This window comes from Panthera tigris, chromosome F3, assembly GCF_018350195.1.
Source record: "Panthera tigris isolate Pti1 chromosome F3, P.tigris_Pti1_mat1.1, whole genome shotgun sequence".
Classification (NCBI taxonomy): Eukaryota; Metazoa; Chordata; class Mammalia; order Carnivora; family Felidae; genus Panthera; species Panthera tigris.
The window spans coordinates 23284823-23308805 of NC_056678.1; the positions used below are offsets into that span (position 1 = coordinate 23284823).

General features: G+C 39.3%; 1 protein-coding gene across 1 annotated transcript; it reads left to right on the forward strand.

Annotated features, from left to right (window-relative positions):
* Nucleotides 1-1662: 1662 nt before the first annotated feature.
* Nucleotides 1663-23733, forward strand: LOC102971085 (influenza virus NS1A binding protein). The gene is made up of 15 exons (XM_007096233.3): nt 1663-1982; nt 8346-8573; nt 9579-9707; nt 9931-10100; nt 10231-10306; nt 11733-11906; nt 12204-12329; nt 13653-13760; nt 18158-18287; nt 18525-18749; nt 19218-19339; nt 19421-19547; nt 19634-19765; nt 19891-20064; nt 21801-23733. Exons 3-15 carry the CDS (start codon nt 9597-9599, stop codon nt 22052-22054), a joined length of 1929 nt encoding a protein of 642 aa, XP_007096295.1. The 5' UTR covers nt 1663-1982; nt 8346-8573; nt 9579-9596; the 3' UTR covers nt 22055-23733.
* Nucleotides 23734-23983: the final 250 nt, after the last annotated feature.

Genomic DNA, 23983 nt, shown 5'->3' on the forward strand with positions numbered 1-23983 from the left:
GCTTAGGAGTCATGTACTCTGATAGTTTCATTTGCAATATAAGTGAACACTGTTGTTGGTTATTAATTATCAGAAGACAAAAATAAGAGCCCAGTGGCAAATGGCAGTCTTTTTTTCCATAAGATATAAGAATCATTTTAATAGATATCTTAGTTCCTGTTTCTTCCCACAATTGAATAGGGGGGAGAAATGGAAACTAGCCTCCTTGCCTCAAGATTTTAGAATGAAATGTTGTAAAGCTTCTATTGCAGCTGAAGAGCCCCAACATTTATTTTTCCGGCTCCCATAAACATAAATAGTTCATGATAAAGAATGGTAAGCTTCTTGGGGCGCCTGGGTGGCTCAGTCGGTTTGGCGTCCAACTTCGGCTCAGGTCATAATCTCACTGTTCGTGAGTTCGAGCCCCGCGTCGGGCTCTGTGCTGACAGCTCAGCCTGGAGCCTGCTTCGGATTCTGTGTCTCCCTCTCTCTCTGCTCCTACCCTGCTCATGCTCTGTCTCTCTCTGTCTCAAAAGTAAATAAAAACATTAAAATTTTTTTTAAAAGGATGCTAGGCTCCTAGAAATGCCTACAAATTAAGCTGAGTGGTGAAATACAAACAAGGTTAGATCTAGACCGTTTACGTGCCTTCCCCAAATCAGGATAAACTAACAGGACATTAGCCTGGAAGCCTCTGCCAAACTCTAAACAACTTTACCTCAGTAAATCCCCTCACCTTTAATCTAGGAAACTTTCCAGCATGCTCTTCAGTCACATGAAGTTGCCGTCAGAGCCCAGTATACCTCATGTGTCCCTGGAACGGGTTTGCCTCTTGGGTGCAAAGTGGCAGGGTGGATAACTAGGTTTGGTATGAGGTCTAAATGGCCCCAGAAGGTTAGGATAGGGACTGCAGATTCTCCAGGCTATTTTCTTTTTCCAAAAGAGGGCAAGACCAGCAAAGAACGGACTGTTCTCCGAAGGGATAGCCGCCCTCGGACAAAACAGAAATCCGGGGGTTTTTATAGCAACACTAATAGAATAGGCCTTCTCTGACCCCTCCAATGGTTTTTTTCTATTACTGAATCCTCTCACCCCTTCTTCCCCCAGCGTGCCTCTCTTCTCACTCACAATCTCCACGCCCCCTCCTCACTCACCACCACCCTCCAACAAAGGTAGGGGCCCACGGCCGACCACAGACTTTCGGGTGCACTGTGGCCAGCCCCAGTCTAGGGCGGTTGCCTAGATGTAAATTTGACGTCGAGAAATCTAATCTCCCACGTCCGATCTCCGGCTGTTGTGCCTCTAGGGGGAGGCAGAACAGGTGAGGGCGGCTGGAGCAAACCAGTTCCGGCACAGTCCGAAAGGGCGAAGTGAGGGTGCGAGGCGAGGAAAGGAGACGACCGCGCGCTAAGTAAAAGGAGGCGCGCCCCAAGCACTGCCTGTCTCCCTGGGATCACCTTGCCTTGACCTACTTGAGCCCAGCAGGAAGGGAACGAACCCAAGGGGGCGAAGGAGAAGGACGGGGCGGGGCGAACGGTGGGCGGGGCCGCGAGCCGGAGCTTTCTGGTGCTCGCTTGTGATTCGCCGACGGTTCGAGCCGGAAGCAGCCTGGAGGCATTAGCGGCGGCGGCGGCGGCGCACGTGGTGACGTGAGAGGGGGTGCGGCGCGAGCGGGCGGCGGCGGCGGCGGCGGCGGCGGCGGCGGCAGCAGCAGCAGCAGCAGTGTCTCCGGGACGCGCGTGGAGGTCGGTCGCTCATATCTGCTCGGCAGTTTCTCCGCCTGCTGCTTTGGCGCGGCAGTGCCAGCGAACGAGTGAGCGAGTCCCCACGAACCCTCGGTGGCCCTGCCCCCTCCTCGCAGCCTCCGCTCCTCTTCCCGCTCGACCGCTCCCCCCCTCCGCGGCCTCGAGGCGCTTTCCGTTGCGCCGATTCCCGCCCGCTTCCTCCTGCTCCCCATCGAAGCACCAGACATGAGTTTTTCCATCTCTTCAGAGATGAACCAGGTAATACGCGCAGGTCCTAGACGGTGGAAGAGGAAGAGGGTGCGACCGGAGTCCTTGCTGAGAGATGGCGCGGGCGGCTGGGGGAGACGGTGCGAGACGCGGAGCGGCGTCCTGGTCCCGGGGGAGGACCCTCCAAGCCGCTACCGCGGCTTTCTGGGGGCGAGGAGCCGGCGCCGCGCGGGGCCCGCGCTCCTGGAGCTGCCATGGTTGCCGGGTCGCGTCGGCTGCTGAGGCGCGTGCCGGCCGCCTCGGAGAGAGCTGGGGCACAGGAAGTAGGGCGGGAGTTCTTGCTCGAGGAAGCCTCGTGGGCCTGGGTCAGGGCGCCACGGGGCAGGGATGACTACCGGAAGGAGGACGCGGGAATCTCTGTATTCCCGCTGTCAGGAATCGATTCCTAGTGTCTGGGTCTAACCGAGGTCCCGACTTTCCTCCCTGAGACCTCCCAGGACCCGGCGCATGTGGACCGGGAGCCGGTCCAAGGCGGCATCTGTGCCTGGGGCCTGGAGTGGGGTGGCACCACGTCCAAGATCGCCGTGGGCCGCGGGGTCCTTTGTTCCCGCTCCACGTTGCCCGCTTTTCTTGCCAAGCGCGGGGAGAAGAGGGCGGGAGGAGGGAGGGAGCGGCTGCCCTGACGTGTCGGCTCTGAATGACTGCTTGGCCGGCCAATCCCGGCCGGGGGTGTGCGAGCGCTGGGCGCCTTGCCTTCCAGCCTTGGGAGTAGTGGGCGCCCGCCAGGCCGCGCGGGGAGGAAGGCCTGGGGCTACAGGACACTCCAGTCACTCTGGGGCCGTCGCCACTTTCCTTTTTACCAAAGCAATCGGCGGAGAGGTTTGCTCTTTTTCTGTCGTTATACGCATCTTGCAAAAGGGTGTTTATAAGTTCTTAATGGTAGGAAAGTATCAGGCAATATCAGATTGAGAATGTAAGAAGATTTAGACGCAAATATTTTAGAAATGGATTTACTTTTTTTCCCAATACATAGTAGACAAATCTATTGTTTGAAACATCTGACATTTCAAAACCTATAGCAAGTAGAAATCAGATGCCTGAAGACCTGGTTTCCTAATGTCTGTTGCCAGTGATGGAGGGGATTAGAATACCGTGGTATCAAGCTGTTCTTTGAGGACTTTGTGGTGATCTTCTGTCTAGTAATAAGTAACAGCTCTGGAAGCTTAGTACTATTAACAGTTGAACAAGTACGGCATGGACTAGACTAATCAGAAGCCATATTTTTCTTTTAATAATTCTAGAACTAGCAGTTGATTTAAAGATAGCAAAATACTGGTGAATAGCATTGAGCATAATCCTGCTGTAACTTCTGTCTTAAAGATGCTGAGGAGAGTAGTTGCATTTGCATATCTGGCGATGAGGCGAACACTGACTATTTAGAATTGGATTAACAATAGTATCATTTAATGCCATCTGGCAGGCTACTTCTCAAGTGTCTATAATTTGGTAGCTGGTGGTAAAACCAGACTAAAACCATTGACCTAAAAGAGAACCAGAATGATTTTCCTCTGTTTTTCCAATTAAAGAAATCTCTGTAATTAATAGATAGTAATTTTTTAATTCATCTTAATTTGTAGTTCTGTTTTTCTAACTTTACCCCCCAAAACAGAGGATCCCAGGTTTTGGTTTTAGTTTTATTGTCGTCTTTTTTGACCCCCCCCCCCACCCCCCTTTTCTTTACTTTTTATTTTTGTTTTAAAGTAGGCTTCATACCCAGCATGGAGCCCAACACTGGGCTTGAACTCACGACCTTGAGATCAAGACTTGAGCTGAGATCCAGTTGGAGACTGAGCTACCCAGGCACTCCTAAATTAGTGTCTTTTTGGCTACTTTGGAGTGGGGTTTTGTTTTTCTTGCTTGAGATAACAGTTTAGATGGCAATTGATGTCATTTTACAAGTGTGGTTTTTTAATGTAAAATGTTCTCTTATTGAGGAAATGTCTTAATCACTGAATACTAAGATGAAGTACCCCTAAAAATCATTTCATTGACTTTTCAACAATATGATTTTGAACCTCCTTGAAGGATCTCTTAGAGGCTGAAAAAATCCTCCCACCTACTGTGCTAGAGAGTGTGAATGGAGGAATTATGAACAAGGAAGTGATCTCTGGGTTTTTGTTAGAAGCACAGAAAATACATGCTCATCTTCGCTTGCAAGCTTGAATCACCACCTTGTAAATGATTTCTAAACCTATCTGTATTTTTCCACCTATCAGATCAGTATTCTTACACTTTTGGTATCAACCTGGATACCCAACAGGTACCTTAGCATAAAAAGCAAATTCCTCTTATTCTTCCTTCCTAACTTTGAGCATGCAGCAAACTAAAGATAACCGTTAGGTTTTTTGGAATTCTAATTTTGGTACTAATTTTGATAAGGATACCACACATATCCAAGCTAAAATATCCTTACTGCCTTAGGATAAGCAGGGGTATATAATATCTTAATGTCCCTGCTTCCGTATTTTACCTGTTCCTCCAGAACATCCCCCACATTTCTGCTAGAATGTTCTTGCTATAATCCTTTTCTATTCTCCAGCATCATTTAACCCTTAGCATTGATCTTTCTTTCTTCCTCTCTATTTACCATATGCATGCTAATAGCTGCAGTTTCTGTAATATGTATGCTGTCATACCCCTTTCCTCTTTTGTTTGAGCTATTTTCACTGCTTGATTTACCTGTCTTTTTTGGTTGGTCTGTGAAGTATTCAGGGCTGAAGAATGGCATTAACTCCATTGGTATTATGAGCATCCCATTCCATATTGTGCCTGCCATATGTTTGGTGCCATAAATGTTTGTGGGATGTATAAGAGTTCAGAACAATGAGGATGGAGTGAGTGAGTGAGTTTGGTGAGTTTTGATATAGATGATGAAACAGTAGTTTCAGAGGTGACACTGGGAATTTGTAACTTCTGGTCTTACAGAGATTTACTTTGTATTATTATAAAGTCTGTCCTTTAAAAATAGAGTTTATTTTGTGAGTGGGCTGCCCTCAAAAGATTGCCTTGAAACTTAAATATTTGTAATTTTCCTTGAGCTTTTAAGGATGCTTTGGAAGTTTGGTGATAACATTTTATCTTCCACTTACTGAAGGCCCAAAAAGAATTTGGAGGGGAGGCCACATTGTGCCTACCTTTCTTACAACTCTTGGATAAGACCTGTTGAACTGTATTTCAGTTAAGTTAATCTTTTGGGGTCTGTGGTAACATAACATGTGGGCTTCTGGTGGTTACTAAAGCAGTTTAATTACTCATTTATGAGTCTTCTGTTTCCCTTTTCTTGCACTGGCCTTACTAAGGAACTGAAGTGTATTTACCAGAATATATTGTATTTGACCTAGTTTTAATTTTAAAAGTGGATTAATGGAATGTATATTTTAAATACCAAAGAAAAAATTTTTTAATTTTAATTCCAGTATAGTTGTGTTACATTAGTTTCAGGTGTGCAATATAGTGATTCAGTAGATCCATATTTTGCTCAGTGCTATTAAGATAAGTGTACCCTTAATCCGCTTCACTTTTTCACCTGTACCCACCTTCTCTCTGGTAACCATCTGTTTGTTCTCTATAGTTAAGAGTCTGTTTTTTGGTTTGTCTCCTTTTTTTTTTTTTTTTCTTTTGTTCATTTGTTTTTTAAATTCCACATATGAGTGAAATCATGTATTTGTCTTTCTCTGGTGTATTTTGGTTAGCATTATACTCTCTAGATCTGTCCATGTTGTTGCAGATGTTAAGATTTCATTCTTTTTTATGGCTGAGTAATACCCCATTTTGTATGTGTATGTGTTTACGTGTACCCCACATCCTCTTTATCCATTCATCTATCAGTGGACACTTAGGCTGCTTCCGTAGTTTGGCTGTTGTAAATAATGCTGCAATAAACATAGGGGTTCATATATTCCTTTGAATTAGTATTTTCGTATTCTTTAAATACCAAAGAAGATTTTAAGTTTTATTCTTTTATATAACTCTAGGATGGTGGGGCTTTTGTTAGGCTTTTTAAAGAAAAAAAATCTGCTCACATTTTTATTCCACCAGTTACTGAGCTTGAGTTTCATAGACCAAACTGAGATCTTCTGTACATTTTTAGAATAGTTTGAAACTCAGTTTGCCCAATGCTTACTTTAGTGAGAGTGAATGTGAACACTCAAAGACATGGTTTGTAGGCAGGAGTTGATAAGACCTCCTCCAGCTTAGGGGTAGGTGAGAGTAGGGGCCTACAGTATGTGAGGACAGTAATTGAGTAAAATAAGTTTGCTGCATTAACTTAAATGTCACGTGATCTTGGGCTAGCTCTTAAAATCAAATAGGGTTGTATTGATCATTAAAGAGATAAGGATCATACTAAGATCTTGATATACTAGGTCATCAAATACTAAATGTAGAACTCACTCTGTTGCAGAACTAATAATACTGTACAAATGTGTATGCCAAGAGTTGCTCTAGAAGTTCTCCAGTGTTTGCTCCCAATGGACTGAAGTGATTTTAACCATGTCTTGTTTTCCCTCAAAATTTAAGGTAGAACTTCCAAATTATCAAACATAAATAGATGCCATTTTTATTCTTGGTTAGATCAAGACTACTTTACAGATAAACACTGAATAATGAATAAAACTGGTCAGCGTTTAAAATGTTTCTAAATCTCTGTATCACAATGTTTATGGTTTTTCAGAAAGCACATTTTAAATATATTGCCATAATTTGCATGGAAGCTCCCTCTTTCCTCCTCATCCCATTTCCCCTTCTTTTTTTAAAGGCAACTTAGGGAACTGAAGTGAGGCGTTACCAACTATGTCTGTGGATTGGCTACCCAGTATATACCATATATATAAAGATCTTCTTAATTTGAGTTGGGTCTTGGCTGAAAATGTTTGAAGGTTTCCTTAGGATAGTGTGTTTTCTCTGTGTACATGGAATTGTGTGGTAATTGGGAATCATTTATTAGAACTGATTTCTTAAAAGCTGAACAAACTAATGTAGGTGCAACTGTAGAGCAGAGGAAACCAATATTACATAATGGTATGATACAGTTTCATTGCAGGGGTAAGCATTGACAACAATCCCAACCTGAGTCAGAATTACTCAGGTTTCTTTGAAATAGAACCTAAGTTATGGAGAAACCAGTTAGGACATATGGGTCAGACCCATTACAGATTGTGCATGTGTTGAACTTAACACGACAGTTTGTTCACTTAGAGTTGGACCAGCCTTCAGTGGATTCTGGGTTAAGTGATTACTCATTCACCCAAATACAATTGTTAGATTTAGAATTCTGTGTATGATTGATGCATAAGGAAAATCCAGGTAATTTTAAGATGTCCATTTTAAAAAGTATGCATGCCTTTCAAATAATTTACTTAGTTCTAGTTTCCTGAATTAGACAGTGGTGACATAGCAGTTCAGGTGATTAAAAAATAAGAACCATCTGAATTTGACACTTGTAGTTGATGACTTGAAAATGAGGTAGGAGAACTGAATATGATTACTTTGCAGATTTGGTTTGGACCAGAACTATTCTAGTGGGAGTTTATTACTGTAAACGAGAAAAAGGGCCAAATAGAGAACAGATATCAGTATTTTCCCTTTTGTTTATTTAGTTCACTTCAACAAAGTGCTCATCTTTATATTTATAATGTTTCTAGGCTAGTTTTGGTAGTGGGGAGATGGGATGGATACAAAGATGAGCAAGACAGAGGCTCTGCCTGCCAGGACCTTAAATCAAGGAAGATAAGGAAGTCCACAGAAGCCAAAACCAGAGCAGATCAGCTGGAAGATCACACAAGAGAAGGTTTAGTATGTGGAAGATAGGGAGAAACTTCTCTCCACTGGGGGGATTGGGAAGGGCTCTATGGAGGTAAGATTTTATCTAGCAGAGGTTGGGTTAAGGGTATTCCAAGAACAGAACAACTTGAACAAAGGTACAGAGACTGGGAAGAGCAGACCACATTTTGGGAAATAGTATATCTGGTTTGACTGGAGCATTGTATACACGTCCGGGGAATGATGCCCAAAGGTTGCTTGCTGGCCGGTAAAAATGGACAGGAATCTAATAGTAAAGAATATTAGGTTTAACCAATATTTATATTTGTTCTCTAATCTTGTGCTTACATATCTCACTTAATTGATACACGTTGTTAGCTTCTGTCTTCCAGGGAAGGGTGTTTTGTTTTTTGATCACCTGAATAGTTGCAGGTTAAGTGAAAAATGTTTAGGTATAATTGCATTTGTCTTGGTTATTTTCTGTGTTAGAGCCATGTACATTTCTTTCAGATAAGGACTTTGTATGATACAATCCACTTAGATCAATGACAGTCTTTGATCATTCTGAGTATCTAAAATTTGTCATTATTGCAGATTATGATGCATGATTATCACAGAAGAAATTCATGTCTATAGCTTTTAAGGACTTGATTACATCATTTCAAGCCTGATAGTTTTGGAATCACCATTAGAGCTTAAGACACCTCTGCCTTCACTTCAACCACCCGTCTTCATACCTTGAGGAAGTGCTGAGTTTTAACACTCCTTTGTCCTTGGATTATTTAAGACATCTCAGAAATACATTTCTCACCAGTTCAGTAGGTAAGTGAATATTCATGCCCAATGAAACATTAAGACACATTGTTTTTCAGAAGACTATGCCAGTACACTAATAGCCTTTTCATAATTTTTTTTTTTTATAAATTTTTTTTTTCAACGTTTTTTTATTTATTTTTGGGACAGAGAGAGACAGAGCATGAACGGGGGAGGGGCAGAGAGAGAGGGAGACACAGAATCGGAAACAGGCTCCAGGCTCCGAGCCATCAGCCCAGAGCCTGACGCGGGGCTCGAACTCACGGACCGCGAGATCGTGACCTGGCTGAAGTCGGACACTTAACCGACTGCGCCACCCAGGCGCCCCTCATAATTTTTTTAAAGGGGAAGTCAGTGATCATTTGTAGAAAAAAAAAAAAATTCTATTTTTTTCTTTTTGTAAACTTTTGAATTTAAATCAGGGCAAACTAAAATCTATTACTGCTTTTTAATGATGGCTTTGTATAGGGATTAGTCAGTTCACAAAGTGAAATGGACATTTTTTAAAAGAACATTAAGTGTCTAGCATGTATTCCTAGGAGATAAGTGATTTGGAATATCTGAAACTTGCAAAGGGGACAGATTTAAGTTTGCCTTATTTATCCATTTCTCTCATTTGGGAGTAAAGGAATGACAGCACCCCAAATCAAGGAAACCTGGAAGTGATGACCACATTACATCCTTCGAGGCTTCTTAAATTGCTCATTGTATGGGTTTGGGCAGGGTGGGCTTACATTTCTTTCCCTTCCCAATGAATGTTCAGGGAAACCTGGGCAAAAGTGTTGAGCTAGTCACTGCTGTATGAATCCTTAAAAAGACTGAGGACCAAAATATAGCTGTACAAAGACTTGGACATTCAGTGCCAGTGTTTTCAGCAGTGTTTTTGTGTAATAAAATTTTTGTGTTGTTGATAGGATGGAATTTGAAAATAAAGATACTGTATTACACTTTAAGGTATAATTATAAAAATCATTGTTCACTAGTAAAATAACTTGGCTTTTTTGTGCTCTTTAGCCAAATTTGTAAGGAAAAATGATTCCCAATGGATATTTAATGTTTGAAGACGAAAACTTTATTGAGTCTTCTGTTGCCAAATTAAATGCCCTGAGGAAAAGTGGCCAGTTCTGTGATGTTCGACTTCAGGTATTTAAAACTTAATTTGGAAACCTACAAAATTAATATTTTATTTCTAAAAGCAGTACGTTCTTGGATATGCTTATTTTCTTTTTCATAGTAGGCATTTGATGAAATAACTTGAAAAAACAATGATTTACCTATAAATATTAGATAAAGGACCTGATGTGGTAATTAGCTAGAGAAATAAATAGTCCACAGTACTTCTAATTGTAATTCCTTACAATTTCAGGTCTGTGGCCATGAGATGTTAGCACACAGAGCAGTTCTGGCTTGCTGCAGTCCCTACTTATTTGAAATCTTTAATAGTGATAGTGATCCTCATGGAATTTCTCATGTTAAATTTGATGATCTCAATCCAGAAGCTGTTGAAGTCTTACTGAATTATGCCTACACTGCTCAGTAAGTACTTTATAAAGTGTATAATTAGGGGATGTCACCAGGAAATTCCAAGCCTTGATTTATTTGGATTAAGTAGAATCTGTGTTTTAAGGCCTTGGTATCCAAGTGATAAAGAACTTTTCTTTAACAGGTTGAAAGCCGATAAGGAATTAGTGAAAGATGTTTATTCTGCAGCAAAAAAGCTGAAGATGGACCGAGTAAAGCAGGTAGAGTACCAGAAGTAACATATAAGGAGGGCTGTTACTAGCAAATCTGCTTTTACATAGTTAAGATGCATAATTTGTCATAAGACATTTGTTAGTCTCAAGAACTTGAAAGTGGCCCCTCTTCCCCCTAGACAACTGAATGTGATTTTAACCAGTTAGCTGTAGTAATGTAGCAAGGTCATAACTTCCTCTCAGATAATTTGAACTAAACTCTTGCTTTTCCAGTAGTCTTCACTAGCTGGGTGGCTGTGTTGGTCACTGGTAGCAGGGTTTACAATATTCTTGGGGCGCCTGGGTGGCTCATTTAAGCATCAGACTTGATTTTAGCTCAGGTCATGATCTCGCGGTGAGATCAGACCCCCTGTCATGCTCCACCCCATCATGCTCCGCACTGGGCTTGGAGCCTGCTTAGAATTCTCTCTCTCTCTTTCTCTCTCTCTCTCTCTCTCTCTCTCTCTCTCTCTTTCTCTTTCTTTCTTTCTCTCTCTCTCCCCCTCTCTCCTCCTCCTCCTCCCACCCTCCTTCCCTCCCCGCCCCCCCTTCTCTCTCAAAAAAATAAACATGTAAAATATTCTTGTTTTTCTCAAGAATTAATCACACAACTTACATTCTCAGCTCACTGTTCTACACTTGGAAGTTCCTCTGTAAAACTACTCCTTCTAGAATGTAACACCATTGAAAACTGCCTAATAATTCATAGGATAAAAAGCATTTAATTCTCTAATTTGGGGGTCAGTAAACTGCAAAGCCTCAGGCCAACTGCTTGTTATAAAGTTTTATTGGAACACAGCTTTTATTTACATAGGGTCTCTGGCTGCTTCCACCTGCAGTGACAGAGTTTAGTAGTTGTGACAAAGACATTATGGCCCAAAAGCCTAAGCCCTGTAAGAGGAAGTTTCCTGGCCCCTTCTGTAATGTCACTCCTTTGCTTAAAATCCTTCTGTGGTTTATAGCACATACCCCTCAAGTTAGCATTGCACATTTTCCCTAATGTAGTTGCTGTGTTTCCAAAATTGTTTTCCTGCTTGTCTTTTGCTCCAGCCAAACTAAATTGGTTCCCAGCTTCTTCCCTACTTCTATCTGCATTGAACATCATCTCTTGTGTAGATCCCAGTTCAGATACTGTCTTCATGATAAAGTCTTATCTAATTATTCTAATTGGAAATACTTATCTGCACATTGCATATGCGTTAATATGGCATTTCAGTTTGTTGCATCTTTCCGTAAACAACTTAGACATTTGTACGGCATTCTTTGATGTTTATTGTTTGCATACATCTATTCTTCCCAGAGTTAACGTTGTTCTGTTAAGGCAGTGGTGTTTGATTCATCTTTGTATCTTCACAGAATGCTTACATATTGAGTATTAAATATTCATTAAATAAAATATATGTAAGTGTTGTCACTTGTGTATTTCTTTTCCCAGGTTTGTGGTGATTATTTGCTATCTAGAATGGATGTTACCAGCTGCATCTCTTACCGAAATTTTGCAAGTTGTATGGGAGACACCCGTTTGTTGAATAAAGTTGATGCCTATATTCAGGAGCATCTGTTACAAATTTCAGAAGAGGAAGAGTTTCTTAAACTTCCACGGCTAAAGGTAAGGGGTAAAATCTATAAAGATATATATGTATGTATACACTACTTACAGTTGCTGAATCTTTGTCCATGTTTCAAGCATGGTTGTGAGAAAGTACATTGAAATGATACTGTTATTTTTTAGTAGTGTAACAGTTTGCTGCCTACTGGTTTGTTTTTAGAGTTTTCTTACAAATGAGAATAAATGTATGGGATGAGATTGGGCATCTGTGACCATTTTATTAGGAAATTGCACATTAAGCTGAGAATTAAGAGACTCAACACTGATCTAAGTGTCATTGTTTTTTCCTAACTCTAGTTGGAGGTAATGCTTGAAGATAATGTTTGCTTGCCCAGCAATGGCAAATTGTATACAAAGGTAATCAACTGGGTGCAGCGTAGCATCTGGGAGAATGGAGACAGTCTGGAAGAGCTGATGGAAGAGGTTAGTTTTAAAGTAAATGGGATGCAACAATTCTTAAAAATTATTTTGCTATAACAATGAAGGATTCCCTTTCACTTTTATTTTATAACCATGACCCTAAAGAATTTAAATTTTGCTATAGGTACCCCTAAGCTGAGAAACAGGGGGGGTGTCCAGGTGAGCTGAATGAACTGTTCAGTTTGGTCTTCTGCTTTTCTTTTTTATTTCTTTGCTTATTATGTGCTGTTAACTTCCTTTAAAGTAGCATGTAATTTGCTTTAGAAATGGGAGGTGGTACTGAAATTTTCTGTAGATTCTTAATTTTTCTTCACAGGTTTTTGCTTTAAATTTGATAAGTAGGTAAAAGCTTCTAATGGTTGTTCCTCCCCATTGATTTATCTCCCCATAGGTTTATTAACAAAACTAGGATACCCAAGACTGAAGAAACAAGAAGAAACCTCAAGTGTATTGACACGTAAAGAAGCAGCAGTCCTGCCCCAGTTCTCCTAAGAAAAATCCGCTGTGGGCAGAGAACGATGATGATTTAATGGTGTTTACTCCTTTACAGGATTCTTATCTTTAAAGCTTTGTGTTTTTTCAATGGTGTTGTTCATACGTACAGTCATTCACTTAACTTTTGAAAAATACCACAAGACAAACTTGATGGAGAAATGGTGGGAGTTAAACACATGCAGATGGAGCAGTGGAGTGACTTTGAATTTGTCATTCCACGAAAGGCTTTCCAGATCTGTTAGGTCTTGAAACATACTGTTAGCATTATCTTCTAAAAAGGCTAACAGGTGATTTTTACATTTTATATCATTTCCCACTTGAAGATCAGGTGCATTGACCATGTGTTTGCATCTGCTGAGGGAGGTGTCTCTACAGCTTGTTTTGAGTTTTGCATTTGCTTTTTATCTGTTTTTCTTGACATTGCCTACAGGACAAATATGTTAATGCAAATCAGAGCACTTCAAAGGTGTAAACCATAGTCCATATTTTACTGTAAATATGTATATGCTTTAAGAGCCCATATATTGTATTAGTGCCTTTTTTTTTTTTAATGCTATATAATAGAAGCTATGGAAAAATGAAGATTTCTTTCAAGCCAATCAAGCCAAGGACTCTTCGGCCAGTGTTAGAAGATTCTGTATTTTATTTTTGTTTTTAAAATTTTTACAACCATGACATGTATTTTCTTTACTTCGGGATCCTGCCAGAGCAAGATGTCAAGAAGTTCAAGAAGCACACTGGAGGTTACCTTGAGGCGTTTGTGTGATCTGCATACTAGTGGAGTAGCCATGGAGACGGTAGCCACATGGGTGTTCTGTTGCTGTTTTGCAGGTTCAAACCTTGTACTACTCAGCTGATCACAAGCTGCTTGATGGGAACCTACTAGATGGACAGGCTGAGGTGTTTGGCAGTGATGATGACCACATTCAGTTTGTGCAGGTACACATTGCACATCTGAGGTAACCTCAGGTTAAAATGTGATTAGAGCATTTTCTAGTAGACTGAAATTTTCCTTTAAGAAAGGAAAGTGGAAGAATTTCATTGGTATATCCGAACAGAAACATTTTCAGGACAAAACAAGCATATCTTTCTTAGATTTACTACTGTTTCTCCACATAAAAAAAAATTCAGCAAATTAGGAAACCACATTTAGATTTTTTCTCAATGAAATAGGATTTACAGGTAGTAAGAAAACAAGGCCAATAAGATGAAGCAATGTAGAAATTGGTTTTTTTTTTTTTGTTAGATTACAAAAAATTGTTTGCAACAGGGAATGGGTGTTGTTAGACCCAATTAAAAAAAAAAAAAATGTCAGGCATAAAAATTTTTTAGTTTCTAGACAAAAATTTAGAGAAAAGGACACACATCATAAGTGTCAAATAGTGAACTCACTAGTTTAAACACTACTTGGGTCCAGAAGAGATTTCTGTGGCCCGGGAAGCCTTCCCTTGCCTCTTCCCAGTCATGTCCTTACACAGCCCTAAAGGAAACCATTATTCTAACTTCGGAAACAATAGCTTAGTTTGCCTTTGAAATGTATATAAATGGTCATACAGTATGCATTCTTTTTGTTTGACCTTTAGCTTCAACGTTGTATTTGTGAGGAATAAACTATAAAGTAGGCAGAGTTAACCCAGTTTTAAGGGGTGTTTTCTTTACCAGTTAGAAGGTAAATGAGACTCAGAAGTGACCTGAATGGCAGTTGTCAGGTATTCTGTGGTAGTAGTGGCCAAGTATTTTTATGTTTTACAAAAAGTGTTTGGGTTTAAATTAGTTGAGAACTTTGTCCATAGTTTGCATTTTGAACATTTAGGATATTTTCCCTCATACTCTAAAGATACTTTGTTTTGTTTTGTTTTGTTTTTTGTTACTTTTTCAGTAAGCAGCCGTTGAGTAAAATGGCAGACCATGATGTTAGGACACAGAAATATGTAAGAGACAGTTTCTGGTTGCAGAACCATCTATAGCAGTAGATGAAAACCGTACAGTCTTCTAAGAGGGATCTACAAAAGGCATAAAGGGGAGGGGATAGAGGAGCCAAGAGGAGAGAAACTAAGGAATTTACAGAAGAGGCAACATTTGAACAGTCTTAGGATTTAGAAGAGCTTGCAAAGCAGATGAGAGTGTGTCAGATAGGAAAAAATACCCGTGCGAGGTCACAAGATTGGGAAAGTAGGTAAATGCCACTGGGTTAGGGCTTAATACTTTATCCTACAGGTGGTGGGGAATTTTCAAAGAATTGTAGACAAGGAAGTAGAGTGACATGAACAGATCTATTTCCTTTTTTTTTTTAAATGTTCATTTTAAGAGAGAGAGAATCTCAAGTAGGCTCTGTGCTGTGAGCACAGAGCCCCACACAGGGCCTGACGTCATGACCAAGAGATCATGACCTAAGCCAAAGTCAAGAGTTGGATGCTTAACTGACTGAGCCACCCAGGGGCCCCTGAACAGATATATTTCACAACTTTAATAATAGTGAAAAACTGAGCAGTAGTCCCAACAGTAGGGGCATTGGTTAAATACTGTATTTCTGTACAGCAAAGATCTGTACATTAATCATTTTAGACCCGTGGTTAACTATCAGGTGGCAGTCTCTGGGTCATGGGACTCCAGCTGATCTGTGGTTTGTTTCGTTTTGTTTTTCTTTACTAAATGATTGCATTAAGCCCTTCTATTTTTCTGGCCAAGTACAGAGGGTAGACCAATTGTGAGACCAATTTATAGATTACTACAAGCAGTAGTTTAGTTAAAAAAAATGAGGGCTTGATCCAGGAGCATGAAGGAGGAAAAGTGGACTCTAAGCATTTATAGTTTCATAGGTTGAGTGAGTCCTTAGTGATTGTTTAGAATAAGAAAATTAAGGAAAAGGAAGAATTTGAGAAAGCAGGATTCTGATGTGACCCATTAGAAGGTGGTTCCCTGGATAAAGATCATGAATAAAATAGGATGAGGGGACACATTAGGCTTGAGAAATAGGAAAAGAGGTTGAGGAGCCATTAGGAAGGAGAAGATTAGAATCAACTTGTGTTAGAAAGCTAGCTAACATAAGCAGAGAAAGTTTGAACAGAGGAAGACTAAATTGTGTCAGATCATTCTTTTGGAGGTCATGTAAAATATGGTTATGGGTATCTCTTCACTGGTTTTGGGAGGGCACTTGGTAACCTTTAGTGGGTATAAGTTCCAAAGAGTGTAAAGTTAAGAATATCTTAGCTTGAGAAGTAAGAGTGGTTGAAAAAGAAATAGCCACCGGAGATTACCCCCTGGGGAGCCAGAGGCAAAGAAAGTGGGGCCGGTGGGTAGCGTGTGGGAGGAGTTAATACAGGAAAGTGAAGATAAGGGAGAGGAAGGGATTGTATTTGAAAATGTTCCAGAAGGAATATAAAGGCGTTAACCAGCACCTCTGTATGACTTGTTAGTTATAAAACACTAGGAGTCTTCATTGTTAATCATGCTTTCCTCTTTCACATTGATTTTTTTCAATTATAATCCATACGTTAGAACAGTTTTCTTACTATAATAAAAGCTCTTAATGCCAGCAAAAAATGAGCAGACATATATCCAATTCAGTTCCTCTGAAAAGTATTTTTCAGGACAAAAGTGGCAGTTACAAGAAACACTTAAAAGTATATTTCTTCAGGACCACCATATAGGTATCATAGAGTGCTTTTCTAGACAAACCATATCAGACAAAAATAAAAAATAGAAATAAGACAATACTAAAAGAACCAAACATTCACAAAAGTAGTATAGGAACACTCAGAGGGAGAAATAGGCAAAGCTACAAATTTTCAAATGATTATAAAAGAATTACATTGTGTACTTGTATAGGAGTTCCTTTGATGGCATCATCAATTTGTGATACTTTGGATCCCTTCTTCCCACAGGTTGGGATGGGGTTTTATGTACCTTGGAGTTTCTAGTAGCAGAGGACAAAAATCTGTCATAGTATAAAAAGAGTGGCTTTATACTCAGAATTTCTATTCTTTTAGTTGTATTGCCTTAGGCAATACATATCTTTTCTGAGTATTGTTATCTATAAAATGGATTAGCAGCATTGCCCTTAATCCATTAAAAGAGATGAGGTGAATAAAGTGCCTAATTATACCTAGGTATATGATAAATGTCAAAATAGAATTGAATGGTAACCATTAATTCTCTGCCTTTTCTCAAAATAGCCAACATATGCTATAACCATGCTTGTTGACTGGCCCACACCAAACTTCTGATAGTTTTTTCACAGCTTTAAGTAGCTACCAAATTTTTTTCCTCTAAGTTGTTAACATAGCTTTGTGCTTCCATAAGAAACAAATTTCTACTATAAATCTTAGCTACCCATGTGGCTCTGGCCCTGGGGATCCAAAGAAGTGGATCGGCACACTTGGGTGTCAGGTACTGAAGTGGGGGTGGTACCTGTTCATTTGGTAGGTCCTCTGAGGATGTCTCTGACTCTTCTAATTCCATATGATCATATACTTTAAAAGTGTCAAGGACTAATAACATAAGAAAACCATCAAAGGGAACTCCTACACAAGAACACAATGTAATTCTTTTGTAATCATTTGAAAATTTGTAGCTTTGCCTATTTCTCCCTCTTAGTGTTCTTATACTACTTTTGTGAACGTTTGGTTCTTTTAGTATTATTGTTTTATTTCTGATTACCATATTTTGTCTTTTGATATGGTTTGTCTAGAAAAGCACTCTATAATACCTATATGGTGGTCCTGAAGAAATATGCTTTTAAGTGTTTCTTGTAACTGCCACTTTTGTCCTGAGAAATACTTTTCAGAGGGACCGAACTGGATATGTCTGTTCACTTTTTGCTGGCATTGTATGAAGGATATCCGTACATATGATTTAATTAGGTTTGATAGTTTCTTGGAGACAGTGGGCTAAATGTAATCTTTCAGATAATTCATACCATTTTAAATTAATAATCTCTTTTGAAAGATGATTCTATACTTCATATAAAGAGTATGTGAACTTTGAGCTTATGTAGATTAAAGTTTTTTTTTTTTTCTCTCTTTTTTTTTTTTTTTTTCCATTGAGGTATTCTCATACTTGATCTACAACTTGCTTTTTAATTGCTTAAATTGAGCTTTTCCTGACCAGGCTCCTTGTGTAGGTGTAGTTGTTTCATTATAAGTGGAGATGGAAGTATGCTAGTAATTTGTGTCAACTGGAAAGTGTTGGTTTGTGTTAAATTTAGGGTTCTTTAAATGTCATACATAAGTGAAGGATTCTAGGTGTTTTTTCAGTGTTGTGGAATAGCTCAGGAACAGAGGTACACCAGGTATGGTCTTTGGCTAGGTTTCTGTAGCTACCTTTTGATTTTGCAGAAAAAGCCACCACGTGAGAATGGCCATAAGCCGATAAGTAGCAGTTCCACTGGATGTCTCTCTTCTCCAAATGCTACAGTACAAAGCCCTAAGCATGAGTGGAAAATCGTTGCTTCGGAAAAGACTTCAAGTAAGTGTATTACACTCATCAGATTGTCTTTGACTTACTTATTTTTAAAGAAGAGTGTTGAGTGGAACCATTTAATAACTTTGAAGTTGACTATTTGTGGGAAAAACTCAGAAGCCATTAGATTTGGAAAACAGTAGCAGATCGTTCCAGTCTGGGATCCGGAATCCAAGTCAGGATCACACAGCAAACAAAAGTAGTAATAATTGCATCTTAAACATAGAACTCTTATGCTTACAGATAACACTTACTTGTGCCTGGCTGTGCTGGATGGTATATTCTGTGTAATTTTCCTTCACGGGCGAAACAGCCCACAGAGCTCACCAACAAGTACTCCAAAACTAATTAAAAGTTTAAGCTTTGAGATGCAACCAGATGAGCTGATAGAGAAGCCCATGTCTCCCATGCAGTATGCGCGGTCTGGTCTGGGGACAGCAGAGATGAATGGCAAGCTCATAGCAGCAGGTAAGAACAGAAGGATGAGTGTTTTCTTATTGGAAAATTTCAACTGGCTAAGCCCCTACATGGACATTTGTGCTTGCTTTGATGTGAACTTTGGAAAGGGAGGGTTTAATATGCCTTCTTCCTTGGCATTCTACTTTACCACATTCTAAAAAGACCAAGAAATACAAAAGTAAATACTATTGTATTGCCTATCCTTTAAGTAAATGTCTGTTTCTAATTCTTAAAAAACTATAAAGTCGTTAAATTGTTCCATCCTAATTTTCAAGCCAAGACTAAGCAATTTACTCATACTGATAATGTTGTTCGGCTGTTAGAAGCCCTGAGTTAAAACATCACCTAATGGGACCTTAATAGGTTTGTGGATAAAAATTCTTTTTCTCTTTGTGCAGATTACCTAAATCATTCTAGACAAGAAACCCTCATCTGGTTTGAGATCTTAAACATGAATCTTGATGGTTCTTTTACCAGGTGGCTATAACAGAGAGGAATGTCTTCGAACAGTTGAATGCTATGATCCACGTACAGATCACTGGTCCTTTCTTGCTCCCATGAGAACACCGAGAGCTCGATTTCAGATGGCTGTACTCATGGTAAGGAAGAAGCAATCCATGTTTAGCTGTTTCTCATAACTTCAGAATGGCAGAAATTCTGATCTTGTACTTTTGACTTAGGGCCAGCTCTATGTGGTAGGTGGATCGAATGGCCATTCAGATGACCTGAGTTGTGGAGAGATGTATGATCCAAACATAGATGACTGGATTCCTGTTCCAGAATTGAGAACTAACCGTTGTAACGCAGGTAAAATTACTTTCCTTCTGAGATAATCAGTATTTAAATATGGTAATTAAATTATCAATATATAACCTTATTTTATACTCATATAGGAGTATGCGCTCTGAATGGGAAATTATACATTGTTGGTGGCTCTGATCCATATGGTCAAAAAGGACTGAAAAACTGTGATGTATTTGATCCTATAACAAAGTCATGGACAAGCTGTGCTCCTCTTAACATTCGTGAGTTGATTTTGGTTTTTTCCCCTCAAGTTTTTTTGTTTTTTTACCTCAAAATCAATTATGTGTAGTATGCGCACTTAAAGTTTTGGGAGATAAAGTAATTTTGGTTTGACTCAATTTTATAGGTAGACACCAGTCTGCAGTCTGTGAGCTTGGTGGTTTTTTGTACATAATTGGAGGTGCAGAGTCTTGGAATTGTCTGAACACAGTAGAACGTTACAATCCTGAAAATAACACCTGGACCTTAATTGCACCCATGAACGTGGCAAGGCGAGGAGCTGGTGTAGCTGTTCTTGATGGTGAGTGTTGAGATTTGGAAAGGTGAAGCATAGGGAGTGGCAAGAGTTTGTTCTAATATTCCCAGAGAATGTCCGTGATAACTAAACACTTGTATAATAAGAAGTCAGAGCAGACATTTTTTCTGATGCAGTGGGCATTGGTGGTTTGTCTTTTAGAAGTCATTTCTAATCAGACTCGGTACTTGAAGTACTAATATAAATATATTAACACACTAGTCTTTTGATGGGTTCACTGAAGTTCTCTAAGTCCATAAACCATATGCAAAATGTATCATCTTAGAGTTCCAGTTTGTTCCTTTAGAGCAAGAATTTAATGGATTTGACTTGCAAAGCAAAATAAGTGCAAATCACCTAGATTCTAGTCTCTTCTGTCTACTCCATACCTAATTGGAAGGAAAACTTAAGGCTTTTTTTTTAAACAGATCTTTCCAAAGTTAGTTTGATATGGATGCAGCTTTCTTTTCACATTCATTGTATTGATTTACATGTTTAATTATATAACTATCATAATGAGTTTAATTAGCATTGTCTTGGGAACAAAGTGCAATCTTAGTTAAGCTTATGGCTCACCTGCTGAACATATAGATGTGTAGACATGCCGGCAAGTAGCCCGCAGCCCACACTGAGCCTTGTCAATTCTTCTGTAAATATGTGGTTGTAGATAGATTTTGGACAATCAAATGAGAAAATAATGAAGTTTTTATTTTTTAATGTTTGTTGTATTTTAGAGAGAGAGAGAGACAGACAGTGTGAGCAGGGGAGGGGCAGAGAGAGAGGGGGAAGCTCCAGACTCTGAGCTGTCAGCACAGAGCCCGATGCGGGGCTCGAACTCACGAACCGTGACCTCGTGACCTGAGCTGAAGTCGGATGCTTAACCACCTGAGCCACCCAGGGGCCCCAAGAGGATGGAAGTTTTTAAACCTATACAGTATTGGGGCGCCCGGGTGGCTCAGTCGGTTAAGCATCCGACTTCAGCTCAGGTCATGATCTCACGGTTCATGAGTTCGAGCTCCTTGTCGGGCTCTGTGCTGACAGCTCAGAGCCTGGAGCCTGCTTCAGATTCTGTGTCTCCTTCTCTTTCTGCCCCGACCCCACTCATGCGCTCTCTCTCAAAGCTAAATAAATGTTTTTAAAAAAAAAATTTTAAAGCTACACAGTATTTAATGCTGACATTTTATGTGTCTGAAAATAATTAACTGCTCTGCATATTTGAAAATAATTAACTGCTCTGCATATATATTTGAAAATGTAATAACTCTTGGTCTGTTTCCAAGAAGTTTTTGTACTAAAATAATTTTATAGAATTGGAAAGCTCAAGAAAATGTTCAGTATCTGAAAACTGCTTTTCTATAACTTTTTTTTGAATCTTAATTCTGAGGCACTGGACTAGTATAGAATCTCCAGTGCACAGAACTACTCTGGCTTGCTGCGTACTAGCTGCTTCTTTAGGCAAGTTGTCCAACTTCTTTGTGCCTCATTTCATCTGTGAAATGGCAGCAGTAGCAGTTACCACAAAGAATTGTGAGAATTGTGCTTCAGTTAGAGGTTGCCCCTCTCTTTGTAAATTGCCTGAGTTCCATCTATGAATGGGTTTACTTGCCGTGTTAGGAAGGCATTTAACAAAGACTTTTGGTAGAATGAGCAGGTATTTCTACTAAGAACCACCAATTTTAGCAAAAAACAGACTTAGGAGTTTTTTTCCTTCTCTAGATTTACCTTGTTTCATTCTCTTTTAGGAAAATTGTTTGTAGGTGGTGGCTTTGATGGTTCTCATGCCATCAGTTGTGTGGAGATGTATGACCCAACTAGAAATGAATGGAAGATGATGGGAAACATGACTTCACCAAGGAGCAACGCTGGGATTACAACTGTAGGGAACACCATTTATGCAGTGGGAGGCTTTGATGGCAATGAATTTCTGAATACAGTGGAAGTCTATAACTTTGAGTCAAATGAGTGGAGCCCCTATACAAAGATTTTCCAGTTTTAACAAACTAACAGGCTTAGTGATGTAATTGTGTTTAGTAGAGGTACACTTGTGAATAAGGAGGGTGGGTGGGTATAGATGTTGCTAACAGCAACACAAAGCTTTTGCATATTGCATATTATTAAACATGCTGTACATACTTTTTGTGTTTATTGGGAAAGGAATGCAAAGATGAAGGTCTGTTTTGTGTATTTTTAGGACTACTTTGGTTATTTTACTTTTTGGAAGTTGATATTGTAAAAGAATAAACCAAGACTTGATCGGGCATGTCATTTCAAGAAGTCCCCTCTCCTCCACATTTGTTTTGCCAATTTGCACATTAATGACTCTTCCCTCAAACATGTATTATGGGGCAAGAGGGTAAGGTTTAAGGTCGAGGCAGTTGGGTTTTTTAAGGGCCCTTTTTCAATAACTGGAACACTATACAAAAGAGACTTATTTAACTAGATGACAATGACTATTTTTGTTTTTATTAAAAGAAAGCTGACATGCCTACCAAGATTTAATCTTTTATGATTGCCTTTTTATAACTTTTTATATTCTCAGCACAGTGCTTTACATATTGAAGATGTGGCAGATTCAAATTACTGAAGCAGACTGGCGGTCTTAAAGGATGCAGGGTGAGGGGTTTCTGTTGTACACCCAGAATGCAAACTTAAAAGCTTTTGCCTCAGTTACTAGTTTGTTTTTTTTGTTTGTTTGTTTGTTTTTGGTTTTTAGGGTTTTTTTTTCTTTTTTTTTTGAGAATACAGTACTGATGTTTATTTGAATGGAGTTGCTGAACAGTAACATAGCTGTGATTTTTATTTGAAACACTGATTTCACATACTTTGACTTCTTGAGGGTATATTTTATATAGCAAGACATTTAATATATAAGAACGGTGAAGTACTTTATTTTCTAAATAACTCCTGTCTTTATTTATCATTAACAAAACAATCCTAAATAGCAGCCCTCGATTGTGGAAGAAAATTAAACTGTATTGGGTTTAAGAATTCAGCATTTATCAGAACTATGTTTTTGTTCAGTTTTTCTATTCACATGGATAAATACTGGTTGGGGTGACTTTATCGAATGTGTAGTGCTACACATATAACTGATGGTGCCAAAATTAGCACATCCTAATGCTTGCTGCCGATGCAAACATATTAAAGGTACTTTGCAGGAAATCCTTGCACCATGGAATTAATATCCAGATGTTGTTTGTGTACTCATTCATTACTAAAAGTCTTGGGGACAGTTTTTTTTTGTTTGTTTTCCCAGTAATGATGAGCTTAAAGTATTTGTGGGAAAATAGTTACCTGACATGTCTGAAATAAGAGCTGATGGTAAGATTTTTTTTTTTTCTGAAAGAAGATGAAGACGCACACAGGAATCTAATGAGCCAACTAGGACAAGATTACCAGTGGCTGACTTGGGTTAGGAAGAAAATTGTTCCCACTGGTACTCTGACACCGTATTTCTCTCGTTTATTCTACAAAGAACCATCGTGAAAGTTAACCTGGTAGCATTGTATTGCTGACTGTATTTGTTGCTGGTTTGGTTCTAGACTAAAACTAGGTTGGCAGATTTGAATTTGCCTCACAGGGTGACTATTTTTTTAAATGGATCTGCATATGTTTTATTTAGTTCAAGGAAATAAAATTTTAGTTGAGGATTCAGCAGTAAAATCCTTGAAATTACTTCTCAGTTCCTAAGTAACCTGCTAATTCCTAAGTGGCATTAAGCAAATATGTGTCAATATTTTGGGTTAGAGTTTTCCAGTATTCTGTTATTAATGCCAAACAGGTAGTTTGGTGGTGAAAAGTATGTTTTTCAAGTATGTTTTGAATATAAAAAGCTCCCATAAAGGGAAAAAAACAGTGCTCAATCACAAGTTGTTTATATTTATCTGCATCTAAAAGGTACCTCTTTTCTTGAGGGAAGGAGAAA